Consider the following 27,385-nt stretch of genomic DNA (forward strand, 5'->3'; position numbering starts at 1 on the left):
CGTTGCCATTCCTGAAGACTCCGATGTTATTCCTCTGTACCCTGTAAATTCACGCCATATCCCACCTTTCAAACCGAAACACAGCCATGCAAACACAACTGCTTTAAGGTTGAAGAACGAATGGGACAGAGGTGCCCAAGCAAACGCTTTTTGTACAAAGTCTCCCTTTGGTTATATCGTCGTATCAGCCATTAACTGTCCACTGCTAAACATTGCCTCCCCTATAAGGGAGATATTGCCAATAGTTTCCTCTCGCAACTTTTCGCCTCTTACAACATCCACGGAAAAGGAAGGGGTGACCAATTCTATGCCGGAACCTATACGGCTATTCCTAGTATATATATATATATATATGAATAATAATAATAACTTTATTGGATATCCATGATTGTAACAAACTCAGCACTGGAGAATACAGTAAAAGTAGGTACGAATTCATTTGTACATTTAGATCAGCTTAAACATCTATGTCTGAACTAAGATATGAATCCTGTATCTCATACCACAGCGAGTGTGTGATAGTTTTAGTACTTTTTTTTTCTGTATTCTCAGAAATTTTATCTTTATTAACAACTACGAGTCCCTACATGAATCATATTTTTAAAAATTAATTGTTTATATGTTTGTACAGTTTATAATATTTGTGTTCATTTTTTTTTACTACTATGGTGGCAAATAAGTATAGGGTCCATCTGATGGTAAACGGGGTTATCATAGCTTATGGAGCTATGATATCAATTGTATACATGTATTTTGTTATATATAGATTTTTTTGTTTTCATTATGGATTTTTTAGTATTTGAATGGGCAACTCCTTTTTTTAATAGCCATGTCTCACATATTAAAATAATATTATAATTAAATATTATACCAGATTTAAATTAATCACAATATATTATGTAAAATAATGTTGATGAAATACAACAGTGTCTACCGTTCTATGTATCGTTCTGAATGAAACAGTAACCGCTTTGTTTACCAATAGCGGAACGCAATCATACCAGTAATAACAAAACAACACTATTTGATAGAGCGAGTCCGCGCACTAAATATTAATGTCCCATCATTATTTTGCACTATCGATAAATTTCGCCCTTCACTAAAGGCAATATTAATTTTCAATCTTATTTCCTTTACTTATTGATTTACATTTCATTGTACAACCATCCCTCACTGTTGCCCCGCCAGCGTATATCGTTAGTGCAGTCGAGGTACCATTCCATTCATTATCATCATATCAGCTTTTAACTCTCCACTGCTGGGGGGAAAGGAATTGTTAGTAATGGAGACTGAGAATCCCATTGCTAGCAATATACCCAACCAGGTCGACCTCCTCGCGGTTCTCCCTGGAAACTATCATATTTAATTCCTGATGAATTCATCATGATGGGCTAGCTGGCCTGTTTTCATTCTCATCTATCACCCTTCACTGGTGCTCCGCCAGCGTATCCCGTTAGCACGGGCGGGATTATCATACCATTTTCACCCATAAAAAAAACTCCACTGCTGGACATTAGTTGTTTACTACCAAGCGCTATTCGATAGAGCGGAATTTGATATTTAATAGAGAACTATTGGCTAAACACCCCAAAGTGGACGCTTAAGTTCAGCACTGGGAGACTTTGTACAAAAGTCGATTACTTGGGTACCTCTGCCCATTCGTGTTTCTACCGTGAAGCAGTTGTGTTTGCATAGCTGTGTTTCGGTTTGAAGGGTGGGATATGGCGTGAATTTACAGGGAACAGAGGAATAACATCTAAGTCCTCAGGAATGGCAATGCATGGGGGGGTATCATGGGCGAAACAGTACTCTGTTATGTCCATGGCACTGCTCATGTCTATAGACGACGGTTACCACTTTCCATCAGGTGGGCTGTCAGCTTGTTTGCCATTCTAAGTTGTAAAAAAAAGGAATGTATAGTTAAAAGCTGATATGATATAATGATCATCATATTAGTCAATAACTGTCCATTGCTAAACATAGACTGAATATTAATGTCCCATCACTATTGAACGCTATCAACAAATTCTGTCATACGGAAATATTAATTTTTAATATTATTTTCCTCATAAAATGATGTGCATATTGAAACGGACATAATCGATATTTTCCGATATCATTTTTCAATATCGAGCAATATTTGCAGAAATTATAAAGCTGCATTTATTAAATTTAATATGGAATATTTAGCGATTCGATGGGCCCATGCGGTTACAATGGTCGCTAAAAACATATTAAAAACTAGTTACACGCCCCTGCTTCGTACGAGTAGATAAGTCGATATTGTTTAAAAAATGCAGCCCATTTCACTCGCTGATAATGTTATCAAAGGCTTTCTAAAGGTGAAAAAAAATTCGATTCGGTTATTTGTCGAGGTTAACCTAAAGGTTAAAAGTCTAAAGGGTAAAAGAAACAATATCAAATCTTTCCACTTTATAATATTGGTAAATATTTTACTTATGCTGGTTAGCATAATGTAATCTAAATTATTAATAAAAGTTAATATTATAAAAGTTCATTTATAGAACTTTTTCCGAAAAAATGTAAAGTGAAATTCGACAATAATATTTATGCCTTCCATATTACTCGTAATTTGACAGATGGACGAATCAATGGAATTGGACATTTTTCACAATGAAACACTCCCTTAAAAGCATGATAATGTAATCCTGTTTTATTAATTCAGCTGAACAACTATCCCCAAGGAGCATTATCTAGGCATGACTAGTATCAGTCTCTGATATCTATATATTGAGATCCTCTTAGCTTCGATTGCGGAAAAAAGGTCGTCACCCATTTCAATATTATCTATCATCATATCATATCAGCGTCTGCTGTCCACTGCTGAACATAGGCCTTCCGCATAAAGAGGGGTTTTGCCAGAAGTTGCCACGCTTGGAAAGCGGGTTGGCAACCACAGTTAGATTTCAGTGATGTCTTTGAAAAGACGCTGCTATCCATCCCTCGACCGTTAAATTAATCGCCTCTTACGTCATCCACGGGAAAGGAAGGGGTAGCCCATTCTATGTCAGGACCGGACAATAGCATATTAGCTATACCGATCGGATATCTACGTGTATATTAATTTTGATAATTTTCGGTATTCACGTATAATATTTACGTACCCATACTTAATATATCTATTATTGAGTCAATATATAATAATAAGATGAAACAAATCAATCGTAGCCTAATCGTTTGGCCTGCTGATCAATGTATAGATTTGTAACTATATATTACCATTTCCTTGTCTAAATACAAAAACAATATTTGAATCTTTCATACAAATCACTGTGGAAGAGCTATGCTCGGAGATTCTCTGAGGGATTGAATCTATTATGGCTTCGGTAACCCGTAACGACTAATCCTGTAGACGTAATGGTACTTTTAGTCCCTTCATGTGCGCTATAATAATAAAAACATATTCTTTATTTCAAGCAACGGTTATATAAGCGACGGAATACTCGGGCTCATATTAATGTAGGTATCGAGTCAAATTTATTTGCTGTATATCATCATCACCATATCAGCACGAATGGGACAGAGGTACCCAAGCAAACGACTTTTATACAAAGTCTTCCTCTGGTGATATCGTCGTATCAGTCATTAACTGTCCACTGCTGAACATAAGCTTCCTCCTTAGGGGGGGTTTTGCCAGTAGTTGCCACACTTGGCAGACGGATTGGCAGACGCACTAAGACTTTAGAGATATTTTAAGAGGGACGCTGTTGCCCATCCCTCGCCTTCCCTTAGTCGGTTCTTACGACACCTACGGGAAAGAAAGGAGTGGCCTATTCTATGCCGGGACCACACGGTCATTGCTATATATACTTTAAACAAAATATAAATGTTTATATAAAAATGTTCATGAAATCAAATTCTTTTCTACTCAAGTCTCAAGAATTCGAAATAAATGTCAAATGACTATAAATATATTTCCATTTAATAGTTACGATGAAAACTTAGGAAATAATCTCGCTTAATCATAATTTCCCGTTTAAAGGATCTAACAACAAGCGTTTTTAGACGACGTCTGCTTAACATTTGATATAATATGGTATACCAATTATTAGCAAACAATTTAATAAAACATAATAAATACAGTTTTGTAGGTATGAAATTTACAAATGATTTTTGTTGAATTTTGGTCGGATAACAGTGCGGATAGCGGGGATACAGAGGATGAAGTTAGCGCATAACCGCTGCAAGTGGCGCGACTAAAATGAGACCTGTTCAATTATGAGCCCAGCAATGAATTGATGCGGGCTGATTGTATAAATAAATTCATTTTGTAGACTGAGTCTGTTTAATTCGGCATTTATTTAGCTGGGATTCGATCCTGGGACCTCTGGATTACAGTCCAACATTATCCAACAGAGCTGTTCGCAGCTCATGACTAGACAATCCACTCGTATATCCATACTAATATTATAAAGAGGAGAGATTGAACTATTTCTAATAGATAAACACTTTTTTTATTCTTTCATCTATAGAAAATTATATTATCCGCAAGTAATATAGGTTATATATTATTTTGAAAAAATTTAGAAATCCCTACGAAAATGACGAAAATGTAACCCAAAGGATCAGAAATTTGGCGTGCTCTGCAAAAAATGTTGGTGATGCATAAAATAATGTACTTCATTTATAGTCATTGTATGCATGTATCGTCATTGCTTACAAAAAAGTTCGGGAGACATTTTTTATGCAACTTAGAATGGCAAACAAGCTGACGGCCCATCTAATGGAAAGTGGTAACCGTCGCCTATAGACATAAGCAGTACCATGGACATATCAGAGTATACCGTTTCGCCCATGATACCCCCCATGCGTTGCCATTCCTGAGGATTCAGACCATATATCTAACTGTCATAGTTAAATCACGAAAACCGTTTTTTTTTTTGTTTTAACTAGTCGAATAAAGCACGAGTCATACACTACTAATGATTTATTTTTTATTAATGAATTAATCATAATGTTAATCCCTATATGTAAATTCCTCTTTAGGCAGGAAACAGACGTAACAGGTATGTATGTACATTCCTCTTTAAATTATTCGAATCGAACCTTTCGTTTAGAAATTACGTTGAGTATAAAAATGCTAAAAGTAAGAAAAATACTGTAGTGGGAGTGATCAGATCGCTTAATATTGTTATTATCTACTATTGGCCCAAGTAAAGTACCAATTTAAAATACTAATTTATCTTCCCATCTGCTCGTACGGGTCGTTAGTATAAAATAAATCCGTTATTAATTAACTCATTGTCGCCAATCTGTTAATTTGCCTGATTCATATCGATATTATCCGTCAGAATGGTAATGCCCTGCCTCACCTTGAAATTTCATCGTGCGCTCCGTTTAATTAACTTAATCGTATAATATTTGGGCTCATTTGAGCGTAATACGCGCGGTACTTGTTACGTATACCGCTTTTAATTAAGTTTTGATATAATACTATAGTATATATACGCATATATTAAAATAAATCAAAGAAATAAATCTACTTAACAAAACTCTGACTAATACAATACGCAGCCTACGAAACAAGTATGTTTTTGCTCCTTAAAAAATGCCTATATAACATATATGGCATAATGGCATAGTTAATATTGCTCAGTATACTATTCTTATTTCTAACGAATTGAATGCACTGATGAACGGTATGGTATCTCAGAGATAAAAATATTAATTTAAAAAATATTAAAAATATTAAAAAATATTAAAATATTAAAAATATTAATTGATTAAAATATTTGAATTTAAAACGCGGAGTAGTATTGCAGCTACGTTTTAATAAGCAATCAGTAGTATTTTGCTTAACAAAGAGAAACTGCGGCTTCAGACATCACAAAATAATTTTAGCTATTTATAAAATTATTTTGTGCTAAGGCTAAATTCTAGCTATTGCAAAGACAATCATGAAAATGTATGCAATTATACTATTTTTTTTTAAACCACTAAGGAGGCAAACAAACAAGCCACCTGATGGTGAACAGTTTCTTTTTTTTATGAGATGATAATGGAATGGTAACCCCGCCTACATTACCAGTATACGCTAGCGAGGCACAAGTAAGGGATGATAGGTGAAGATGACGCAGGTCATTGGGTTTATTATGACATATTCACAACAATTTATGGCGATGGTTTCGACAGGAACCGAGTCAACCATAGGAGCCGACTTGAAAGGGTATCTTGTTACTAACAATTCCTTCTTTCCGATGGTAAACGGTTACCGTACTACGCTTATGAACGCTAGCAATACAAACAAGTGTAGTTAGGCTTTGGTGAAGTTTTAAATAGGACTCTATTGCCCTTCCCTCGACCATTAATTTCTCTTAATCGCCTCTTATCATACCCACGGGAAAAAAGGGGTGGTCCATTGTATGCCGGGCCCATACAAAAACGGATTCGCTTAACGGAAAATACAAATTGAGAAATTCCTCGTTTGGAAGTATCTTAAAAGGCAATTCACTTTATTGCAGCCACAGTTTTTAAAGTCGGTTGTAAACAATAAATAGTTGTTTAATATTTTACTCTATTAACGGCAACAATGTCGTGTCACTACTATTGCTTTATCTCTGCCAGATAGCCGTGCTTTCAACGTCATAAACTTACAATGCACTGCGTGGCCGCGTCCAAGTAAATACATTGTGACACAGTGTATTCTGTATTGTTCGGTGTATATACATTTATCGCTCTACATGGATTATTGATTTAGTATTTGATAAAAATACCTCATAACCCACAATGACGACTGGTCCCTACTACGCATGAATGCAATTTATAACAACATTGAATTTATTTACTTATGCACAAAGGGTTTCCATATGAAATCTGCATTGGCGTCTTTTCTATATATTTTTATTAATTATTTTCTCTCTAACTGCATTGGGTTAGCTGGAAGAGATCTCTTTTAGAGATAAGCCCACCAATGATAACAAGTTGTTTAACTAACTAAGCTGTATCTTTTGTTCAAGTGCAATAAAGAATATGTATATTGTAGGTAATATGAGTATTATATGTGATTTTTAAATTACTCATTTATATTTATTATTTTTTTTTTTATTTTTCTTATTTATTCGCTCATTACGTTGCACCGTTAAATATATTTTCTCTTATTCCTGTCTACAGTCGATTGATAAATAACGCCATATTGTCGTTAAGTGTATTGGTGTTAAGTCCTCCATTTACACCATCTAGGTGTTAAATTAAATAAATAAATATTGTTCTCCAAATTCCACCACAAATACAAAAACCTATTGTGCGAGCTGGTGTGTCCGAGATTGGGTTATTAGCAAAGTTTGACCGCAAAATGCAGCGGCGCGGCGAGACGAGCAATTTGGCAGCGCTGCGACGCGGTCACAAGTTTAGCACAAAAAGCGCTTATTGCTCAAACACTGACGACGTATTAAATGTGGGGATAGTCTCGAGCCAGACTGCTCAGTGCTATTTCAAGCTATAGTCGTAATTATTATAATGAAATACTCTGTTAATGCGACTTTCGAAAGGAGGTGCCCATTAAGTTTGAATTTAAATTGCTTAGCAACAAAATCGTCTCTTGTGCTATACTATAGTTTTAAAAATCCTTCAATAATCATATAGCATTGGAATGTAAAATAAATATTTAATTTTTGGAATTACGTTACGCGTCGCCTATTCTGAATTGATTTTCAACTACCTTAAAAAAAAATAAGGGGTTCTCAAATTCGGTGCTAGGTTTTTTTTATGTTTGTAGGTAACAAACAAATCTTCGTACGTTACAAAATCGATTTATACCGAAAATGATATTTTACAAATTGGTCTCACAGGTATTTTATCAAAATTGGTTTAGTAATTTAGTTTTGAAATCAAAATAATTTGTTTACCAAAACCTTTATGGTACTGACAACTGGTAATCCTGTCTTAATGTCGGCTGTGTAGCACTTAGTCTTTACAGAATACCTAGTAAATAATACATGCATAACTCGTGCGTAATATCTGTACCGCTGCGATATCTATATATTGGGTTTATCTAGAGCGAAGAAAATGTCATCATCGTTCCAATATCGCCTATACCAGTTGGATATCTATGTTCATTTCGAACGGATTCTTCATTTCGATTTTATACGTATATTGATCGAATAACCGATATTTAAATATACCCGTTATTGAAACGATATATAGATATTGCTATATATGTATTACCTATCCCTGTATACATTACTCATTAATGTACAGTACGTAAATACGTTGTTATTGTGTCAACCGTTAACTGTTTACTGCTGAACATAGCCTCCCCTATAAGAAGGGTTTTGCCAGTACTTGCCACCCTTGGCAGGCGAGTTGGCAACTGCAGGTCTTTGAAAATGTTTTAAGAGGAACTCTGCTGCCCATCCCTCCACCACACACACACGCTCCCTTAGTTGCCTCTTACGACTCCAACGCGAAAGGAAGGCTTATTTTATGCTTGGATCATCTACACGTCTAAATACATACGCTCGTTAAAATGCCCTCACCATTTTGACCATTTAACTAATTTAACCAAACTACGGAACCCAACAATTTTACCAATAACGTTACAGGACAATCAAGATAAGGAACCAGTAATCCGAGACTAGTAACATGTTAGTAAACAGAAGTAATTGCTCCGGCACACCGCGATAACAAAAGAACTTAAACTTGGAAACTCGAAAAACTTGTTAAAACTATATCTATTAGACGCCGTTTGCGGTGGTTGTGTGAACGTAAAGTCGCGTGCACACTGCCCGCTGTCGGGGCATGCGACTTTTAAATTACATCAGCGGTGCCATTTATTATTTAAACACGCTACGTGTGAATGGGCATTAATATCTGTTGTATTCGTCGCTTTAATTTACAATTTATAATTTTGTTACAATTTATTTTTAACAAAGATATACAACAGACGAACATAATTCTGTGAGAGCTCTCTTCTAGTAAACTTAGTCTTTATTTATTTATTTATTTATTCATTAGTACAAATATGTGTACATGGCGAACTTAATGCTAAAAGCATTCTCTACCAGTCAACCATAGGGAAGTGTCAGAATACTCGAATGCGGTACTAGTAATTATTGATATACATACATACTAAAATTACATATCTAAACGGATAAATATAAATGAATAACAAATATACTTACACATATATGACATATACTATATTATACACGAAATTGAGAATAATATAAACCACTTACTGCTCGGATAAAGTAGAAAAGTGAGCGTGAACTTTTTTTTTAAAGACGGTTTAGTTGGTAGTCTCTAAATGACATCAGGAAGCGCGTTCTAGAGTCATGAAGAAATTTAATCGTGAAGAAACTTTATGCAACTTACATTGGCGAATAAGCTAACGGTCCACTTTGTGGAAAGTGAGAAAATGGTCTAAAGACATGAAGAGCAAAATACAATCGTAGTAGTATATATGTATATTGAAATACTTATATGTTTATATTGTTATTCCTAATTTCCTAAAGACTATAAATATTATCCCTCTAAACCCTATTATTACATACATATAATTAATTACATTACATGTCTAACCCAAAGTTACGTCATTATACCTGTCTATTTATTTAATAAACATAGCGATCGATGGCCATCAAATATGTTAAACTGTTCTAGTTCACTAGCTGTAACTTCTGGGTTTACTCGGATAAAATTGAGTAATAAATGTCATACACGTTTCTTGAATATATTTATTTTATCTACAGATTTATCTGTGTATCAAGATTCCATTCAGCCATTGAGATGCAACCTGATATATAACATTCATGTGTTTACAAACTTTAACATTATTATGTTAGGTATTGATATGATATTTGGGGGGGGTCCACTAGTTTTTTTTTTACAACACATTGGGCAAACGAACGTGCGGCTCACCTAATGGTACGTGACTACCGCCGCGCATGGTCACCCACAACACCAACGGCATCGCAGGTGTGCTGCCGGCCTTTTAAAAAAGAAAATGCTTGTTTCTTAAAGGTTATGATGTCGTATCAGTTTGGAAATACTGCTGCTGGAAGTTAATTCCAAAGAGTGCTACGCTTGGTAGGCGGGTTGGCAACCGCAGTTAGGCTTTGGTGATATTTTGAGAGGAACGCTTTGCCGATTTGCCGATCCCTAAGTTCCCTTAGTTGCCTCTTACGACACTTTACAATCCAGAGACTTTAGAATCTTCCCTTAGATAAAATATGGTATATCTAACTATGAAACAGTATTAAAAGTATAAATCGAAGAAGGCCCTTTTCAGTTATTTTATGTGAGAATAATCCTTAGTTTAATTTAAGTGAAATTAAACAATGTAAATAATAAATCATTTCCTATAAACGGTATAGCAATTTTTAATAAAATGTGCTATAACATTTTATTAAAATATCAAGTCTCTTATTACACTTGTAGCGTTGCAACCACTCGATTCTAAAGCGATTCTATCTACTCGTATACCGACTTACAAGAGTTTGCGAGCGACAAACCCATTATACTTGGTGTTATCGCGCCGTTGTGCATTGTACGTGTGAAATGGGTTTTATTTATTTCTCGAAACAATAAACTTTTTTAATTAATTATATCTATTTTTAATTTCATATATAATTATTAAATATTAAATGTAATATTTAATATATAATAATTAATATTAGAAACTAGAAACTACTTTTTTGCCGGCTACTTATTACGCGTGATTTCAAAGCGGAAAAACTAATAAATTTGACAACTTCTAGCGTATTAAGATAAAACATGTAATAGATTTTAAGTTAGACTTTCAAGAACTTTGAGAACCAAATCCAATTTGGTGTGCAACAGAAAAGTTCGGAACAAACAAGATAAACAGATAAAATCATTGTTTTAGCTTCTATTGGTCTTATCAAGACCCCTCTTATTTTTTTACTATCTCCCATGTACAGATATCGTCTAATTATATTTTTTTACTTGGAGTATCTCAATTCGCCTTTATTTCTTTTTTAAATGTTACAACATTAATTTAGTCAAAATTGAAGAAGTAGTTTATGCCGAGCAAAATCTAGGTGCCAAGAAATCCATTCCCAATCAAGTCTTATAAATCTTATACATTTGTATAAACTTTGTAAACGTTGTAAACTTTCATGTATATAACAAAGATGGCGGACAAACAGCAATATCTAAAGGCGTTCTTTAGCAATCAACTATAGGGCAAGCAGAGAAGTTTGTTGGCGGTACAATTGAAAATATAAAAGAACGGAATAATATTTATAGTTATTTATTTATTTATTCATTAGTACATATATGTGTATATGGCGGACTTAATGCTAAAAGCATTCTCTCCCAGCCAACCATAGGGAAGTGAATACTCGAATGACAACATAACCTTCAAGAAAAGAGCATATTCCTTTTTAAAAGGCCGGCAGCACACCTGCAATACCGTTGGTGTTGTGGGTGATCATAGGCGGCGGTAGTCACTTACCATCAGGTAACCAGTATGCTCGTTTGCCCCCTGTGTTGTAAAACAAAATATACATACTAAAATTACATACGTAAACGAATAAATATATATAAATAACAAATATACGTACACATATATAAAATATACTATATTATATTATATACAAAATTGAGAATAATATAAAGTACTTATTATTATATATTATAAATAAGACAAGTATTTTTGCCACCGTTAACGTGGGCTAGATATTAACGTGCACGTCACCGGATATCCTCGCGGCCGATTATTCTGTTAATAGAATCAGGTACACCGTGTTGCCTAGTGATACTGACGGCAGGAAATGTTCAGGAAGTGTCCGACACAACTCGGTAATGTGTTACTGGGGCGTCAGTAATGCTTTTATGTTACAACTAGCTTCGTCTCGCGCATTCGCCTGCGTCACCGGGATATATAAGTATTGTTTGCCCGGGACAAAAGTGGTCTATTATAATTATTTATTTATTTATTTAAACTTTATTAACCAATAAACTTTTTCTTCTGTCGCCTTTTTCTCTACATCTATCCACTTTAATTGGTTTTCATTTATCTATATGACAAATACAGCTAGATGGGGGGAGAGATTGTTAGTAATGGAGTTTGACAGCCCCATTGCTAGTAATATGCGTTATTAGGTCGACCTCCACGTGGTCCCCCCTGGAAACCATCGTGAACAATTCTTGTTGAATTCGTCACGATGGGCTAACTGACCTACTTCATCCTCAGCTATCATCCTTCACTGGTGCCCCGCCGGTGTATACCGATAGCGCGGGTGGGGTTACATGATAATGAAATCATCCATTAAAAAAAAAATACAGCTAGATTATTCGTAACAACATGAATTGGCTTATTTAATTTAATTTCTTATTTATTCTTCTAAGAACCGACGGGAATAATACCTATTGTATTAATAATCCCCATTGATTGCCAAAATCATTTCTCTTAGATAAACACATAGATCATATTTTATCCAAATCAATGAAATTACGGCCTACAGAGCCATAACACATTCGTGTTTCTACCGTGAAGCAGTTGTGTTTGCATGCCTGTGTTTCGGTTTGAAAGGTGGGATATGGCAGTGAATTTACAGGGTACAAAGAAATAACACCTGAGTTCTCAAGAATGGCAACGCGTGAAAAGTATCATGGGCGACACAGTATATTTGTCTCTGTTATGTTAATGTTCATGTCTATAGGCGACGGTTATCACATCCATCAGGTCGGCCGTGAACTTGTTTGCCATTCTATGTTGCATAAAAAAATAGATAAAAAAAATCGCGCGACCAAAGTAGCGAGTTTCAACCTGTAATATAACATCTGAAAGTTTCAAAGATGTTTGAAAGTTTGTCGCTCATAACGGCTAAAGGGATTTAAATGTTTTATCCTGGCGCAGGCATAACCGCGAACACTACATTACCACGCCGCAATATTGTGATAACGCTCCAAAAATAGCTTCCCTTATTCTTGTACGCACACAATGCAACCACGCAACACAATAATTTATAAGATGTTATGCCGTTACCCACAATTCAGGAAGGCCGCAATAAAATTATAATAATAAAACATTTCGCAAGGTGCTTTGTCACAATCAGTGTTGCCAGGTTGAGTATTTTTCCCGCAATTTGGAATAAAACTTTACTCTTATTTAAGTTTTTTACATTTTTCTTATATGTAAGTCGTATAAACAGTATATAAATAAATACAATAAAATATACTAATGTAAGTAATAAAACGTCATGTGAAGTGAGGTGTAAGGAATAGCGTTTATTACGTCATTGTTTTTTTTATATATTAGTTACATAGCAATATGGACATATATTTGTGGTTGGGTAAGACTGAAGAAACTCTTATAAATATCTAGAAAAAATATTTGAAATTTGGGTAGAAATGAGAAATAGAATCTGGCAACCCTGAACGCAATATAAATAGTATACTGCACGGGTCCACTATGTTTTCGCTCTAGCCACAACAGACGAGATTGAATTTGACGCCCTCCCCGCCAGTATCTCTTTATTTACTTCCCTTTTATACCATTCAACGTTTTTATTCCCAGTCGGTCCCTGGGAAATTATCTGCTAAATTAGATTGCATTTCTGCAGAGAGTCAGGCGTTTGTAGCTGTCACAGACAGGCAGTGTACATTTGGAGGATAAAACTAAGTGAGCTATCTATTTATCTATTTGCTATAGAAAAAGGGTATTGTGTTTCACTAAACTTCTAAAAAGAGGTGATCATTAATTTGTCCGAGTTTGTAATAAATATTTAAATTATGTAATAAACAGATTTTGATTCTGTTTTCTGTTACAGTTTTTGATAATTCTCTCTACAATCGATAGAATCTACGATGGGTTGAGTTTATGCTAATTTATTACAATATAAATCAAAACTTTTAATTGTTATATGTATTTGATATTTGGTGTTATTTTATTTTTATCTAAAAATATATTAAAAGTCTTATAGCCTGATGATTTGAAAACTCGACTTAGAAGCCAATGGTAATGATATGTGAAAGCAAGAGATTGATAGTAATGGAAACCAGTTGCCCAATTGGTAACAATATTTTCTGTCAGGTCAAAACCTTCACGCAGTTTTTTTTAATGGGTGATAATAGAATGATAACCCCTCTGCGCTATCGGTATACGCTGGCAGGGCACCAGTGAGGGATGATAGGTGACGATGAAAGCAGGTCAGCTAACCCATTGTGACGAATTGCACTAGAATTAACTAAGATGGTTTCTACGGGGAACTGCGTGAAGGTCGACCTGATAGACCCCATTACTAATAATCCGTTTCCCCCCATCTCCACACAATTACCCCTGTAATCCATCGTAGATAATTCCTATTAGACCTATGAGAATATCTGATTTTTAGTGTATAAAGCTAAGTTTTATATGTGTACAGTTATAAGCTGTAATGTACGTATACATTTATATAATTCCTGGTGAATCCCTCATTATGGTCCAACTGATCTGACTTCATCTTCACGTATCATCCCTCGCTGGTACCCTGCCAGCGTAAACCGATTGCACAATCTGGATTACATTTCTATTTTCATCCATTAAAAATGTCAAATCAACACTACTACACTGACGGTAAAGTCATTCCCTGCTAAGTAGAGATCTAAAATTTTCTCAATGGGAAGAGGGATTGTTAGTAATGGAGACTAAGAATCCCATTGCTAGCAATATACCTAACCAAGTCGATCTCCACGCGGTCCTCCCTAGAAACTATTATGGTTAATTCTTGATGAATTTATCATGATAGGCTAACTGGCCTGTTTTCATTCTCATGTATCACCCTTCACTGATGCCCCGTCAGTGTATCCCGTTAGCGCAGACGGGGTTACCATACTATTTTCACCCATCAAAAAAAACATATACAATATTCATTACTCTACTAGATTCAGGCCATCAGATATCTTTAATGGCTATGTCTGATATCCATAATCAATAATATTATCTTCACTGATGCCCCGCCACTGTATACCGTTAGCGCAGGCTCGGTTTCCATTCCATTTTCACCATAAAAAAAATATATGTGTTCAGCGAAATGCGCAAAGTCAACAAATGATAAATCGTACTCCCTGACTACCTCATCTAGTGACAGTCATGAGCATATTTACTTTTATTATATTCTTTATTTGTACTAAAATATTCGTATGGTTTGTATGCGATTGTTAAATGTGTTTAGTGCTTCCACATAATAGGGCCCTCTGAATATCGACTGAGCAAATATTGTGACGCCTGAGAGACTTTTACGATATTATTATTTTTTAAACTTATCCTGTCTCCTCTGTACAGTGTAATGGTACACTAGAACAATCCCGTGTGAGTTAACAATTTTTTATATCACGACAGTGACAAACAAGCTAAAAGTCTAGCTGATGGTAAACAGTCGTTGTATACTATGGACGTCTACAGCGTTAGTATCACGTGCGCATTTGCCGACCCTGAAGAAATCTTAATACGTCTTTGAAGAACCTCATACTCTAGGAGATGTCTCTAGGGAAGACCTCAGCAGGAAGCTCATTCCACAGCCTGAACGTTCACGGGACGAAACTCCAAACCGCATAGTACCCAACAATCTAATAACTAGTTTTTCCCACAGTTTTATATGCGTGAATTTTGGAAGTAGGTAACCACTTCTAGTTTACTTTCTAATACTTTTTTTTACAATTGATAACTGTGAAGGTCTAGAAATTCTTGACACCAGAGGGCGGCACGCTCGCACGAGTACATACATTCAGTAACCGATCTCGGGGTCTAAAAATATCCTAAACTAAAACGTTGCCTTGAGTATTTGCTAAACTATAAATGTGAAATCGATACGTATCTCAGTCACGCGCAATCAATGCCGCGTACGCGTAACAACGGGTCGATAATGATGTTAAAATATAGCTGTATATTGTGACCACTTGGTGGTGTAGCGGTTTAACACACCGCCTTGCCCTCCGATGATCGCAGGTTCGATCCTCATACAAAACATACGTCTAGATACTTAGATTATAAACTATAATAGTACTTTTATAACATTATAACCTCTTTTACATTACCAATCTATATGATTGGCAATGTAAAAGAGAGACAATATAATAACCTAACCTATATGTTAGAGTATGTGGGAGATTTTGTGGGAGTATGAGCAAAATAATAATCTAACTATTTTTACGTTTTAAAGTGAAATTAGTTTTAAGTAAATGCAGTTTGTTAGAATTAAATGTGCTGTACCTTAATATAACATACATCAGGAAATTAAATAGCAAAATTGTGTAATTTTCATGTAATTACTCTAAATATTTATATCTTTAAACGCAATATTGCCGCGTCCACATAACAAGAGAGAGGAGAGTTTGTTAGTAATGGGTTCTAAAAGCCCCATTGCTAGTAATATACCCTATCAGGTCGACCTTCACGCGGTTTCCCTTGGAAACCATCGTGGTTAATTCTTTACGATTGGCCAACTGACCTGCCTTCATCTATCACTGGTGCCTCGCCGGCGTATACCGACAGCACGGGCGGGGTAACCATTTACCAAAGGGAGACTTTGTACAAAAGTCGATTGCTTGGATTCCTCTATCCCATTCGTGTTTTAACTGTGAAGCAGCTGTGTTTGCATGGCTGTGTTTCGGTTTGAAGGGTGGGATATGGCGTGAATTTACTGGATACAGAGGAATAACACCTGAGTCCTCAGGAATGACAACGCATGGGAGGTATCATAGGCGAAACAGTATAGTCTGTTATGTCCATGGTACTGCTCATGTCTATAGGCGACGGTTACCACTTTCCATCAGGTGGGCCGTCAGCTTGTTTGCCATTCTAAGTTGTATAAAAAAAAAAAACAGCAAGATCCCTTACACCACGTATTTACTTAAATACAGAATAAACGATACATATACGAGTACAATCCAATATCAATTGCACACAGCGTTGCGGAATCACTGAACTTCAGCGCGCTAAATCAATTATATTGAAAAACTTTGTTGTATGATTTCAGCGCAACGGCCGGCACAAATATGGTTTTATGTGTTAATTACAATGTTGATTTTTAAAACGAGGCAGCGTATGAATATCATTTGTCGCTTGAAACTTTAAAACGTGTTTTTGTTGTAATACATATTTTCATTGTAAGATGGGTTTGCACTTGATCTCACTTCACCTGAGGATAAGTGATAATAAGATCTAGGATGGATCACGCTTACCCAAAAGATACGCACACTTTGGGTCGGCCACGCACATCGCCGCGTTATGGCCTTCGTTTCCGCAGCGGTAACATAGACCGCTACGGTCCTGCTCATGACTGCAAGATGGGCATCTTGCAGCACATGTCCTTCCTCCAAGCAACGGAAGCACCGAAGCGGCCTATGCCACAGAAGCTCCGGTCGCTATATACTCGTTTTTATCCGTGAATTCTGAACGTGTAGTCCCGGCATAGGATAGCCCACCCCTTCCTTTTCCGTGGGTGTCGTAAGAGGCGACTAAGGGAACTTATTGTCGAAGGATGGGTACCAGCGTCCCTCTTAGCCTTACTGCGGTTGCCAATCCACCTGCCAAGTATGGTAACTACTGGCAAAATCCCCCAAGAGGGAATTCGAATTCATCCAGCGAATTCGCCTGCGTGATCGATTAATTGACCACAATAAAAGCGTAGTTTGTTCAACATCTAAAATACAACGTGTATATTAAGTTTTATTACGATTGGTCGAGCTGTTAATACGAGATTTTCCACAGGGGGACTTTATATATATCATCTTCATGGGTACTTCTGTCCCACACGCGTTACTGCAATCAAATAGGCAGTCAGCTTATTTGACATTTTTTTATGCAACTTAGAAAGGCAAATAAACTGACGACCCACCTGATGGAAAGTGGTAACCTATAAACTCGAACAGTACCATGGACGTAACAGAGTATACATATTGTATTGCCCATGATACTCTTTACGCGTTGTCATTCCTGAGGATTGTGTTATTCCTCTATACCCTGTAAATCGGCTGTCATATCCTACCCTTCAAACCGAAACACAGCTATGCAAACACAATTGCTTTACGGTAGAAACATGAATGAGACAGTGGTGCCCAAGTAATCGACTTTTATACATAGTCTCCCTCGGGTAAAAGATAATATCATAAAACAATAAGGTTTCTTCCTTAATAGGATGAATTTCACTCTTTATATTAAAATGTGATTTATCTCTGTAAAAATTCGATCCAAATTCGTTCAACAGTTTAATCGTGATTGAATGATAAATAAACTAATATCTAATAACTCTCATAACTATAATATTAATGGGATTATTCATATTAAATGGATAACGTGTTAAATAAATGATAGGCGGCATCATTGTGTGTAAAGTTTAGATACCATTGATAGTATTGTTGATTGTATCTCTTGTTACATTAATGGCTTATGGTATTTATATTGGACAGGGTCATTATCAAACTAAATCATCTATTAACCACTAGTTGTATCCCGCGGATTCGCTCGCGCTCGTGGTAGCAGTTGAATTTAGAACACTTAACCATTTACAAGTAGAAGTTTTGTTCCGCAAATAATTTTCGTTTTGCTCTGTAATGTAAAATAGCGAGTCCAATCATCAGAAAATTAATAAGAAATTAACAACATGGGAATGAACCGTATGGTTTAATTCCATTAAATCGATTTACTACTAGCTACATAACCTATATAAACCACTAACTGAAAATCCCTTTATTCTTGAAGAAAAGGATTTTCAGTAATAGGTTCTCAACAGCAATATACCCTATTCGACCTCTACGCATATTATGGAAACCATATGTTTAATTCTTGTTAATTTCTTCACGATGGGCCAACGATCTGTCTTTTTTTTTCAACTTAGAATGAAAACATCGTGTTTAATTAGAGACTTGTACCATGGACATAACAGAGTAACGATGGTTGCCATTCCTGAGGACTCTGTAATATTCCTCTGTACCCTGTAAATTCATCATCACCTATCGTCTATCACTGGTGCCCCACCAAGTCTCCCTCCGGTCTGTCTGTCTTCATCTTCACCTATTGCCAATGTATACCAATAGCGCATACGGGATTACCATTCCACTTATTAAAAACAACCGCTTATTTATAAAAACTGAAACCTACAAACCCACCTACCCACAGAAGAGAAAATGGCCCCATTCTATGCGGGGACCACACAGCATTTACCAATATTATCCATCAGAATATTTTTCCCGTTTAAACGCCAAAATTCCTAAACTGTAATAGACTAGCAAAACATGGAACACTCGACGCGTATGGCCATCGAAGTACAAAGCATACCCACCCACTGCCGATTCGTAATACAAATGCATACATTGCGAGTACTGGTATTGAGTACTTCGACAAGTTTCGATGGCGGGATCCAATTTGTTTTAAACAATCGGTATTTTGGCTTTTGTTCTTGTTTTTAATTGAATTGACGATTTCGGCATACTATTATCCTACTGTTTGCAATACGGTAAAATACTTTATTTAATACTAACAACCCGCTCCGGTAAATATATAAATTAATATTTTAAATTAGTACTTGGATAAATTAAGGTTCTTGAGTGATAACTCCGTACGGTCAAACGCAGTGTAGGACGACCCCCTACTAAACGGAATGACGACCTCAAATGCGTTACAGGGAGTCAGTGGACGCAGATGGTTCAGGACCGTTCCTTATGGGAGTCTATGGGGGAGGCCTACGTTCAGTAGTGAATAGATATTGACTGAGATGATGATGATGATGATGATTTGATATAATATAACAGTAATATTAAGCGTACAACACTGCGACATTTTTGTCACTTTTATTATTTTTATACACGCTGTATATTCGAAACAATTAATACTACCTTCCAACGAAAGTACGTCTGTCCCTCGTGTTTCTACCGTATAGCTTTTTTATTTATTGAGTGATAATGGAATGGTAACCCCACCTGCGCTATCGGTGCGATAGCGCTGGCGAAGCACCACTGAGGGATGAAAGCAGGTCAATTAGCCCATCGTGACGAATTCCACTAGAATTAACTACGATGGTTTCCAGGGGAAACCGCGTGGAGGTCTACCTGATAGGATGTATTGCTAGTAATGGGTTCATTAGAACCCATTACTAACAATCCTTTTCCCCCTCTGCCGTTTTTGTGTTTTAATTTGATGGGTAGTAATGTTACATGGTACGGAGGTACACCATAGCAGAAATGAGCATTTTTTTGAAAGACCAGCAGCATATTTGCAATGCCTCTGGTGTTGTAGGTGCTCATGGGCTGCGGTAGTCAGTCAGTCAGGTTTTCTCCCTAATTCGGGAGAAAAGGATTATTAGTAATGAAAACTAGCGGTCCCATTGGTAGCAGTATACCTGTTAGTTCGACCTCTACGCTGTTCTCATTGGAAACCAACGTGATTTATTTTTTATATAGGTATTCATTTAACACCATGTACTTTTATTCTTCTCATATATACCCATAGCGCAGGTGAAGTGACCGTTCCATTATCATTTATCAAAAAAAAAACCATAGTCCTCAGAAGTTGTAACACATGAAAGGGTTAGGATCGGGTCTATAGGCGACGGTTACCGCTTTCCATCCGGGCCTTTCCAAGTGGGCCGTCAGCTCGTCTACCATTCCAAGTATCATAAAAAAATTATCTTCCAATCAAGCTAAATACTGTATGTTTTTTTTTTATAAATCCCAGTGTGCACATACTTCAAAAATATATGAGGGCAAATGTCAAAACTCAATTTGTAACACAACCCCCAGATTGTTTCCAAACCTTTATTTATCGTCGAAAACAATGACTGAATCGGACGTTTGCTGTTTTATTTTCGTTTCTCTCCCGGAATGCAATATCGTCGGAAAATAGAAGACGCGGCGGCGAGTGTTAGTATTGCCTGGACAGTCGGCTTTTGTGTCTGACTTTTGTTCCTGGAGTGTAATTCAAAGCTAATGATGTTATCTCTTTGTTTCAGTGTTTCCGAATGTGCCACCAGCGCCTGGCATGCCCTGTGCGGGCGAAGACAGTGAGTATTATACGTTTATACCTATACCTATATATATATACAATCGTAACAAATAAATTTCCTTTTTATACTCTGTGCGTTCGAGTATTATGCGGGTGACAGCTGTCATTTTAGTTTTTGAAGTTTTTGTTAACGCATAGTTTATGATCATAATTGATACTTTCTGTCAATAGTCTTGTTGAATATATGTAACATATATATTGAAACTTTGTATATCATGTATTTTAATTTTTTTTTTTATAGTTTTAGTGCTCCGTCATCCGCATCATATTATACTCGTAATGCACAGAGTAGTCTGAGATATGAATGCATGGCACAAGTAAATGTATATAACTCTAAACGTATGAGTGCTCTTAATATATAGTCTTCAATCTTACTCATGTATAAATATAGCGACGTTGTAAATTTATAATTAAAAAATAATAATAAATGCTAAATACATATGCGATGATACTTATAATTTATCTGCTCAACAAATTAGTGTACTTACAAATAACTGCATAGGACCACTTTAAATTACATACAACAAAAAAATATTGCATAATTATTATGTATTGTTATGCTCATAAACAACAATAAGTCTCTAAATAGTGATATGCACAGCTGAGTGGTGACCATTTTAGTCGCATGATTCCTAATTGGATATAAATTTATTTTTGTATTTTCTATCAAATTGTAATTGTTTATGTTTTTATTATAACTGTTATTGGTATGTGTTGCCAAATAAATATTTTTCTTTCTTATTCCAATGATATATATTATCCATATATACATCCACCAGAGGGAGACTTTGTACAAAAGTCGATTGCTTGGGTACCTCTGTCCCATTGTTTTACCTTATCGTCATTAGTGTAACTATTTGTGGGTTTTTTACTTTTTTTATAATTAATTATTATAATAAGAAATTCAAATGCAAAAACAATAAATTAATTATATAATAATACATTTATGTTTAAATTAAATACATTGCGCAAGGCGTAAATATGAAAGAATTTCTAAACAAAATCAACACAATCAGGAAACTCTACGTGTTTGACAAAATTATTTAACGATTCAATGTCAATCAAAATGACATTAACGGTCCACGAAGTTTACCTTTATTGTTGCAAATATTGAATTCAATATTTATTTTATGCCAAAAAACAAAGTTTCTAAGTAAATATGTATTAAAGATTAGCTTTTTCTTAATATAGATTGGCCATTGACTGGGCACATGCTTCATATATTTCTAACAATCGTAATTAAAAAACTACAATTACATAGTATAAAAATATTTAGTAATAATAATAAAGCATAATAGTGACTTTAATAGTTACGTGTCAATATGAAAAAAAAAAATATTTATTTATTTAGCGTCACAAATATAAGATACAGCGAAACATTTCGATACATTACAGTAATGGATTACGGCTAACTGTTCTTACATTTAGAGACAACCGCAGCATGTTTTGTGTTTAAAAAATATTAAAATAGGATTAAATTACTTATTACAATATAATAATAATAATAATAATGTTTATTTATTTATCTTACAACTTTTTAAAACAATGAAACATTTAAAATAATACCATAGATACATCAAAGTTGTAGAGAGCTGGTGCCTGAACTGGGTATCCAAAGAACCCGTATCACAGTCACCAGGACCCCTCCCTGGCATGAAACAGTTTATGGTAATACATACAACGGAGAACTCGAAAGTAGTTAGGCGTAGCAGATACAATACGAACACATGAAAATACACACATAGTTGTATAACATTTAAAAGTTTAAATAACAATCAATCAAACTGGATATAAATTAGCAAACAAAGGCAAGGTAATACGCACGCATGCACTACCATTTGCCGTCAAGTGGCACATTTCAAATTCCTGCATACCTACTCGGGTTCCACGATGGGCATTAGCATGTGAATACATGAGATGCCCCCGACCACAGCTCAATTTGAGCCCCCGTGTCACCTCCCCATCTTCGTGCACTTGCCGACGATAGCGAATGTAGAAATTTTTTATACGAGATTTTAAATGTAATGAATCCTTACATTCTAAATTTAAGTAAACGTAATTTATAAATGCGTTCAATTTTCGCTCAATTTAAGCTCATATTGCATCGTTTGGTGCAGTATTTTTTGCATAATGCCAGGAAAACACACAAACAAAATTTCTAAAAAAATATTGCTTTGCCATCTATTTCTCTCATTAATATCAGTATGAAAACAACAATCGGAAGTCTCAAAAAAAAAAACGAATTTTTATCACAACTTATTTAATTCTGTTTATAAAAGTTACAATATAATATTCCTATATCTAATTTTAATTAAAATAACTGGCCGAATTAATTAAAATAAGTTCGAGGTGTGAACCAGGAGTGCGTTTCCAAGTCATCAAGTAGACCAGCCTCGTAGTGAAGCGTCAGCAGTTACCTAGTTAGGCATTTACGTCATTTACACGACAATTAAATGCGATGCCGTGTCAGCGGTCTCAATAGTGGCTCGCTATGTTACTAACCCCTCATATCAGGGGAAAGGGATTGTTAGCAATGAAGACTGAGAATCCCATTGCTAGCAATATGCCCAACCAGGTCGACCTCCTCGCGGTTCCCCCTGGAAACTGTCATGGTTAATTCCTGATGAATTCATCATGATGGGCTAACTGGCCTGTTTTCATTCTCAGCTATCACCCTTCACTGGTGCTCCGCCGGCGTGTCCCGTTAGCGCAGGCAGGGTTACCATGCCATTTTCACTCACCAAAAAAAAAAACCCCTCATATCAATTTTTCTTTAATATCTCCCATGTACAGACGTTCTATTACAATTTTATTATATTATATAGATTATGGTGTCGTGTGGTCCCAGCATGAGTCACCTCTTCCTTTACTGTGAGTGTCGTAATAGGTGACTAAGGGAACTAAATAAATAGTAGTCAAAGGTTGTGCAGCAGCGTCTCTCTTAAAACATCTCCGAGCCCTATCTGCGGTTTCCAACCCGCCTACCGAGCATGACAACTACTAGCAAACCCCCTGGAACCTACTGGCAAAAATGAGTGGCAACCCTCCCTCTTCCCCCTTTAATAGAAAGAAGCCTATTTTTAGCAGTGGACAATTAACAACTGATATGGGGGAAAGGTTTGTTAATAATGAGACTTAACAACCCCATTGCTAGCAATATATCCTATCAGGTCGACCTCCACGCGGTTCCCCCTAGAAACCATAGTGGTTAATTCTTGTTCAATTGATCACTATGGGTGAATTGATCTGCCTTCATCCTCACCTGTCACCTTTTACTGGTACCCTGCCAGCGTATACCGATAGCGCAGACAGGGCTACCATTCCATCTTCACCCATAAAAAAAAACTGATATGGTAATGATAATATAGATTGGTCCTAAAAATAGTGTTTCACTGTGATATCAAATAGATTTTTTTATTTTAAAGATAGGTTTAGAGTTATGATGCTCAGAATAAACTCCGTTCTAATTTTTGCAAATTACCCCCGCAGTAGAATACTCGTATAATACTGGCATCCTCTTTACCGCAATGCGTAAAGTAAGCCTCGAGCATACTGTTTGAGGTACCTACATAAATTCTCAGACTGATCAAATTCATTAAACAATTTATCTTAATAAATACACGCCTTTAGTCTCGTTTGGTTTTAGTTTAACATTTGTTGTTTTTGCTTACTGCGACTATCCGGCGCTTGGATTTTTTTTTTTAATTCTTTTAAGTCTTTACATAAACGTGTTTTTTTAACAAGACCCTAAGGACTCGTTATTAGAACTTCTTTAACTTTGCAAGATAATATAACGATTCATAGATTTTGGAAACAAGTGTACAGTATGAAACATAATGATGAATACCTTACCCAATATTTTTTTTCTAGTCTGCACCCAGTAGTTTTGACTTTGCGACGATGAGTCGATCAATTTCCACTTTTATGTACATTACTAGCGACCCACCCCGGCTTCGCACGGGTAGTTAGAATTTACGAAAATAATACCTTATGTTACTCGCTGATAACGTAGCTTTCTATACAGAAAATAATTTTTAAAGTCTATTCAGTAGTTTTTAAATTTATCGATTGCAAATAAACAGACAAACAATCAAGTCTTTCCTCTTTATAATATTAGTATAAATTAATATTTTTTATGGCACTTCGAAGTGCGAACAAGCCGAGGAGAGTCTATCTGACGCAAATTCATGTCTATAGGCGAAGGAACGCAATAGTACTCTTTGTATATTTATCAGAGGGAGACTTTGTACAAAAGTCATTTGCTTGGGCACCTCTGTCTCTTTCGTGTTTCTACCGTAAAGCAGTTGTTTGCATGACTGTGTTTCGATTTTTCATCAGGTGGGCCGTCGGCTTATTTGCCCTTCTAAGTTACATAAAAAATTGCTTTTCCCCGCGACATAATCCGCATGACCGGGATATTTACACTGACCGGAATAAAAGGTAGACTTCCATCCCATATAATATATGTATGCCAAATTTCATAGTGATTGCTCGAGCCATTAAGACAGTATAAGGTAACAAAGTTATAAACTCACTTTCACATTTATAATATTAGTAAAAGGATTATTGTATCCACTTTTTTTTTATACAACTTGAATGGCAAACAAGTTGACGGCCCACCTGATGGAAAGTGGTAACTGTCGCCTATAGACATGAGCAGTACCATGGACATAACAGAGTATACTGTTTCACCCACGATACCCCCCATGCGTTGCCATTCCTGAGGATTCGGGTGTTATTCCTCTGTACCCAGTAAATTCACGCCATATCCCACCCTTCAAACCAAAACGCATCCATGCAAACACAACTGCTTCACGGTGGAAACACGAATGGGACAGAGGTACCCAAGCAATCGACTTTTGTACAAAGTCTCCCTCTGGTAAACTTGCACTGAATATATGTATTTATTAAACACTACCCCTACTACCCCTAGTAATATGTATGTTATACTGCAAGCTTCGCTTAGTTTGGATCTAGATGGCGTTGTGTATATATTAATATATATACATAAATAATTTTATTCCTTTTTCGACAATAAGTGTGTATTCAGCAGCTGTGTTCTACTCACGTAAGCCAAACTCTCGAATGTTGCATCAACATTAGCATTTGAATGCTGGAGATTGAACCAACTAGCCGTCTATTTGTGTACATACGCGATCGCCGTATGCTACTGTACACTCGTCTCGTCAACAACTGGAATTACTGTGTTGCCACTAAACCACTTGCCGTCATGCCACGAAAGCTGTTTAGTCGATCCCCTCATATCACTGAACCGTTTTGAAAATATCATTTCTATTTCTATTACAATATTTTTTTAACAAATATAAAAGTAATTTAGTTAGCCTCTGGCGTAATAATCACTTTCGTAAACTACCTTACTAGTTTTTTTTTTTTATGGGTGAAAATGGTATGGTAACCCCGCCTGCGCTAACGGGATACACTGGCGGGGCACCAGTGAAGGGTGATAGATGAGAATGAAAACAGGCCAGTTAGCCCATCATGATGAATTCATCAGGAATTAACCATGATAGTTTCCAGGGGGAACCGCGAGGAGGTCGACCTGGTTGAGTATATTGCTAGCAATGGGATTCTCAGTCTCCATTACTAACAATCCCTTTCCCCCCTACCTTACTAGTAGGTATATGTATGTGAAAGTGAGTTTGTTTGTATGTCACCTTATAGCGTCTCAACGGCTTCACCAATCACTATTAAATTTAGTATACATGTTAGTATGGGATGAAGATGATTATAGGATAGGACTTTTTCATCCCAAGTAAACGTATCCCGGTCACGCGCGTGAAATCACGGATTAAAGCTAGTCATTTGTATTGCTACTTTTGTTCTTTAAACTCTTTTCGACATAAATATAATAACTCTAAATCTAATTTTGAAAGAATTTAGGTAAATTGACATACAAAGAATTTTTTAAATGGTTTTATAAATAACGGATATCGGAGGTAACTGGAACTGAACTCTCTCTTTTTTGAAGTCGGCTAAGAATAGTTAAAATCCCTGAATTATTATAGGATGCCACCGCATAACGGTGAGATAAAGTTCATAATCGAATGCGACATAAATCACTCGTGGGCTGACACGACCCTGGTGGTGCCCGCTTCCGCAAACTTATGGAAATTTGACGTGCCCGCTTTATAAACTCATTTTTCAATTTTTCTTATATCGTTTAAGGATCAGGGTTTCCAGCTTAGGGATTTTTCCACTAAATTTAGGAGCGTGCCCCCCGAATGAGAGTCTTTTGGGCCTTGTGGGAACGTAATTCATAAATAACTAGTTTTTATCTGCAACGTCATCCGCCTGAACAAAATATGTTGAATTACTGCACAAAAAGTACCCTATGGTCTACTTTTTCTTGCTTCATCTCAAAAGCTGTCTGTTTCAATAGAACTTAAATAAATAGGTATG

At 36.0% G+C, this 27,385-nt stretch overlaps 1 protein-coding gene across 8 annotated transcripts in view; it reads left to right on the forward strand.

Moving 5' to 3' along the window:
• Nucleotides 1-27,385, forward strand: part of LOC113515985 (atypical protein kinase C) — a 297,975-nt gene that overhangs the window by 257,469 nt on the left and 13,121 nt on the right. For all 8 annotated transcript variants that reach the window (XM_052895214.1, XM_052895211.1, XM_052895212.1 and 5 more), the window contains one exon: nucleotides 20,913-20,963. In XM_052895214.1, the coding sequence (XP_052751174.1) occupies nucleotides 20,913-20,963 (51 nt within the window). The remainder of the gene's footprint in view (nucleotides 1-20,912; nucleotides 20,964-27,385) is intronic.

This window comes from Galleria mellonella, unplaced genomic scaffold (genome assembly GCF_026898425.1).
Source record: "Galleria mellonella isolate WM207_F2 unplaced genomic scaffold, CSIRO_AGI_GalMel_v1 utg266, whole genome shotgun sequence".
Classification (NCBI taxonomy): Eukaryota; Metazoa; Arthropoda; class Insecta; order Lepidoptera; family Pyralidae; genus Galleria; species Galleria mellonella.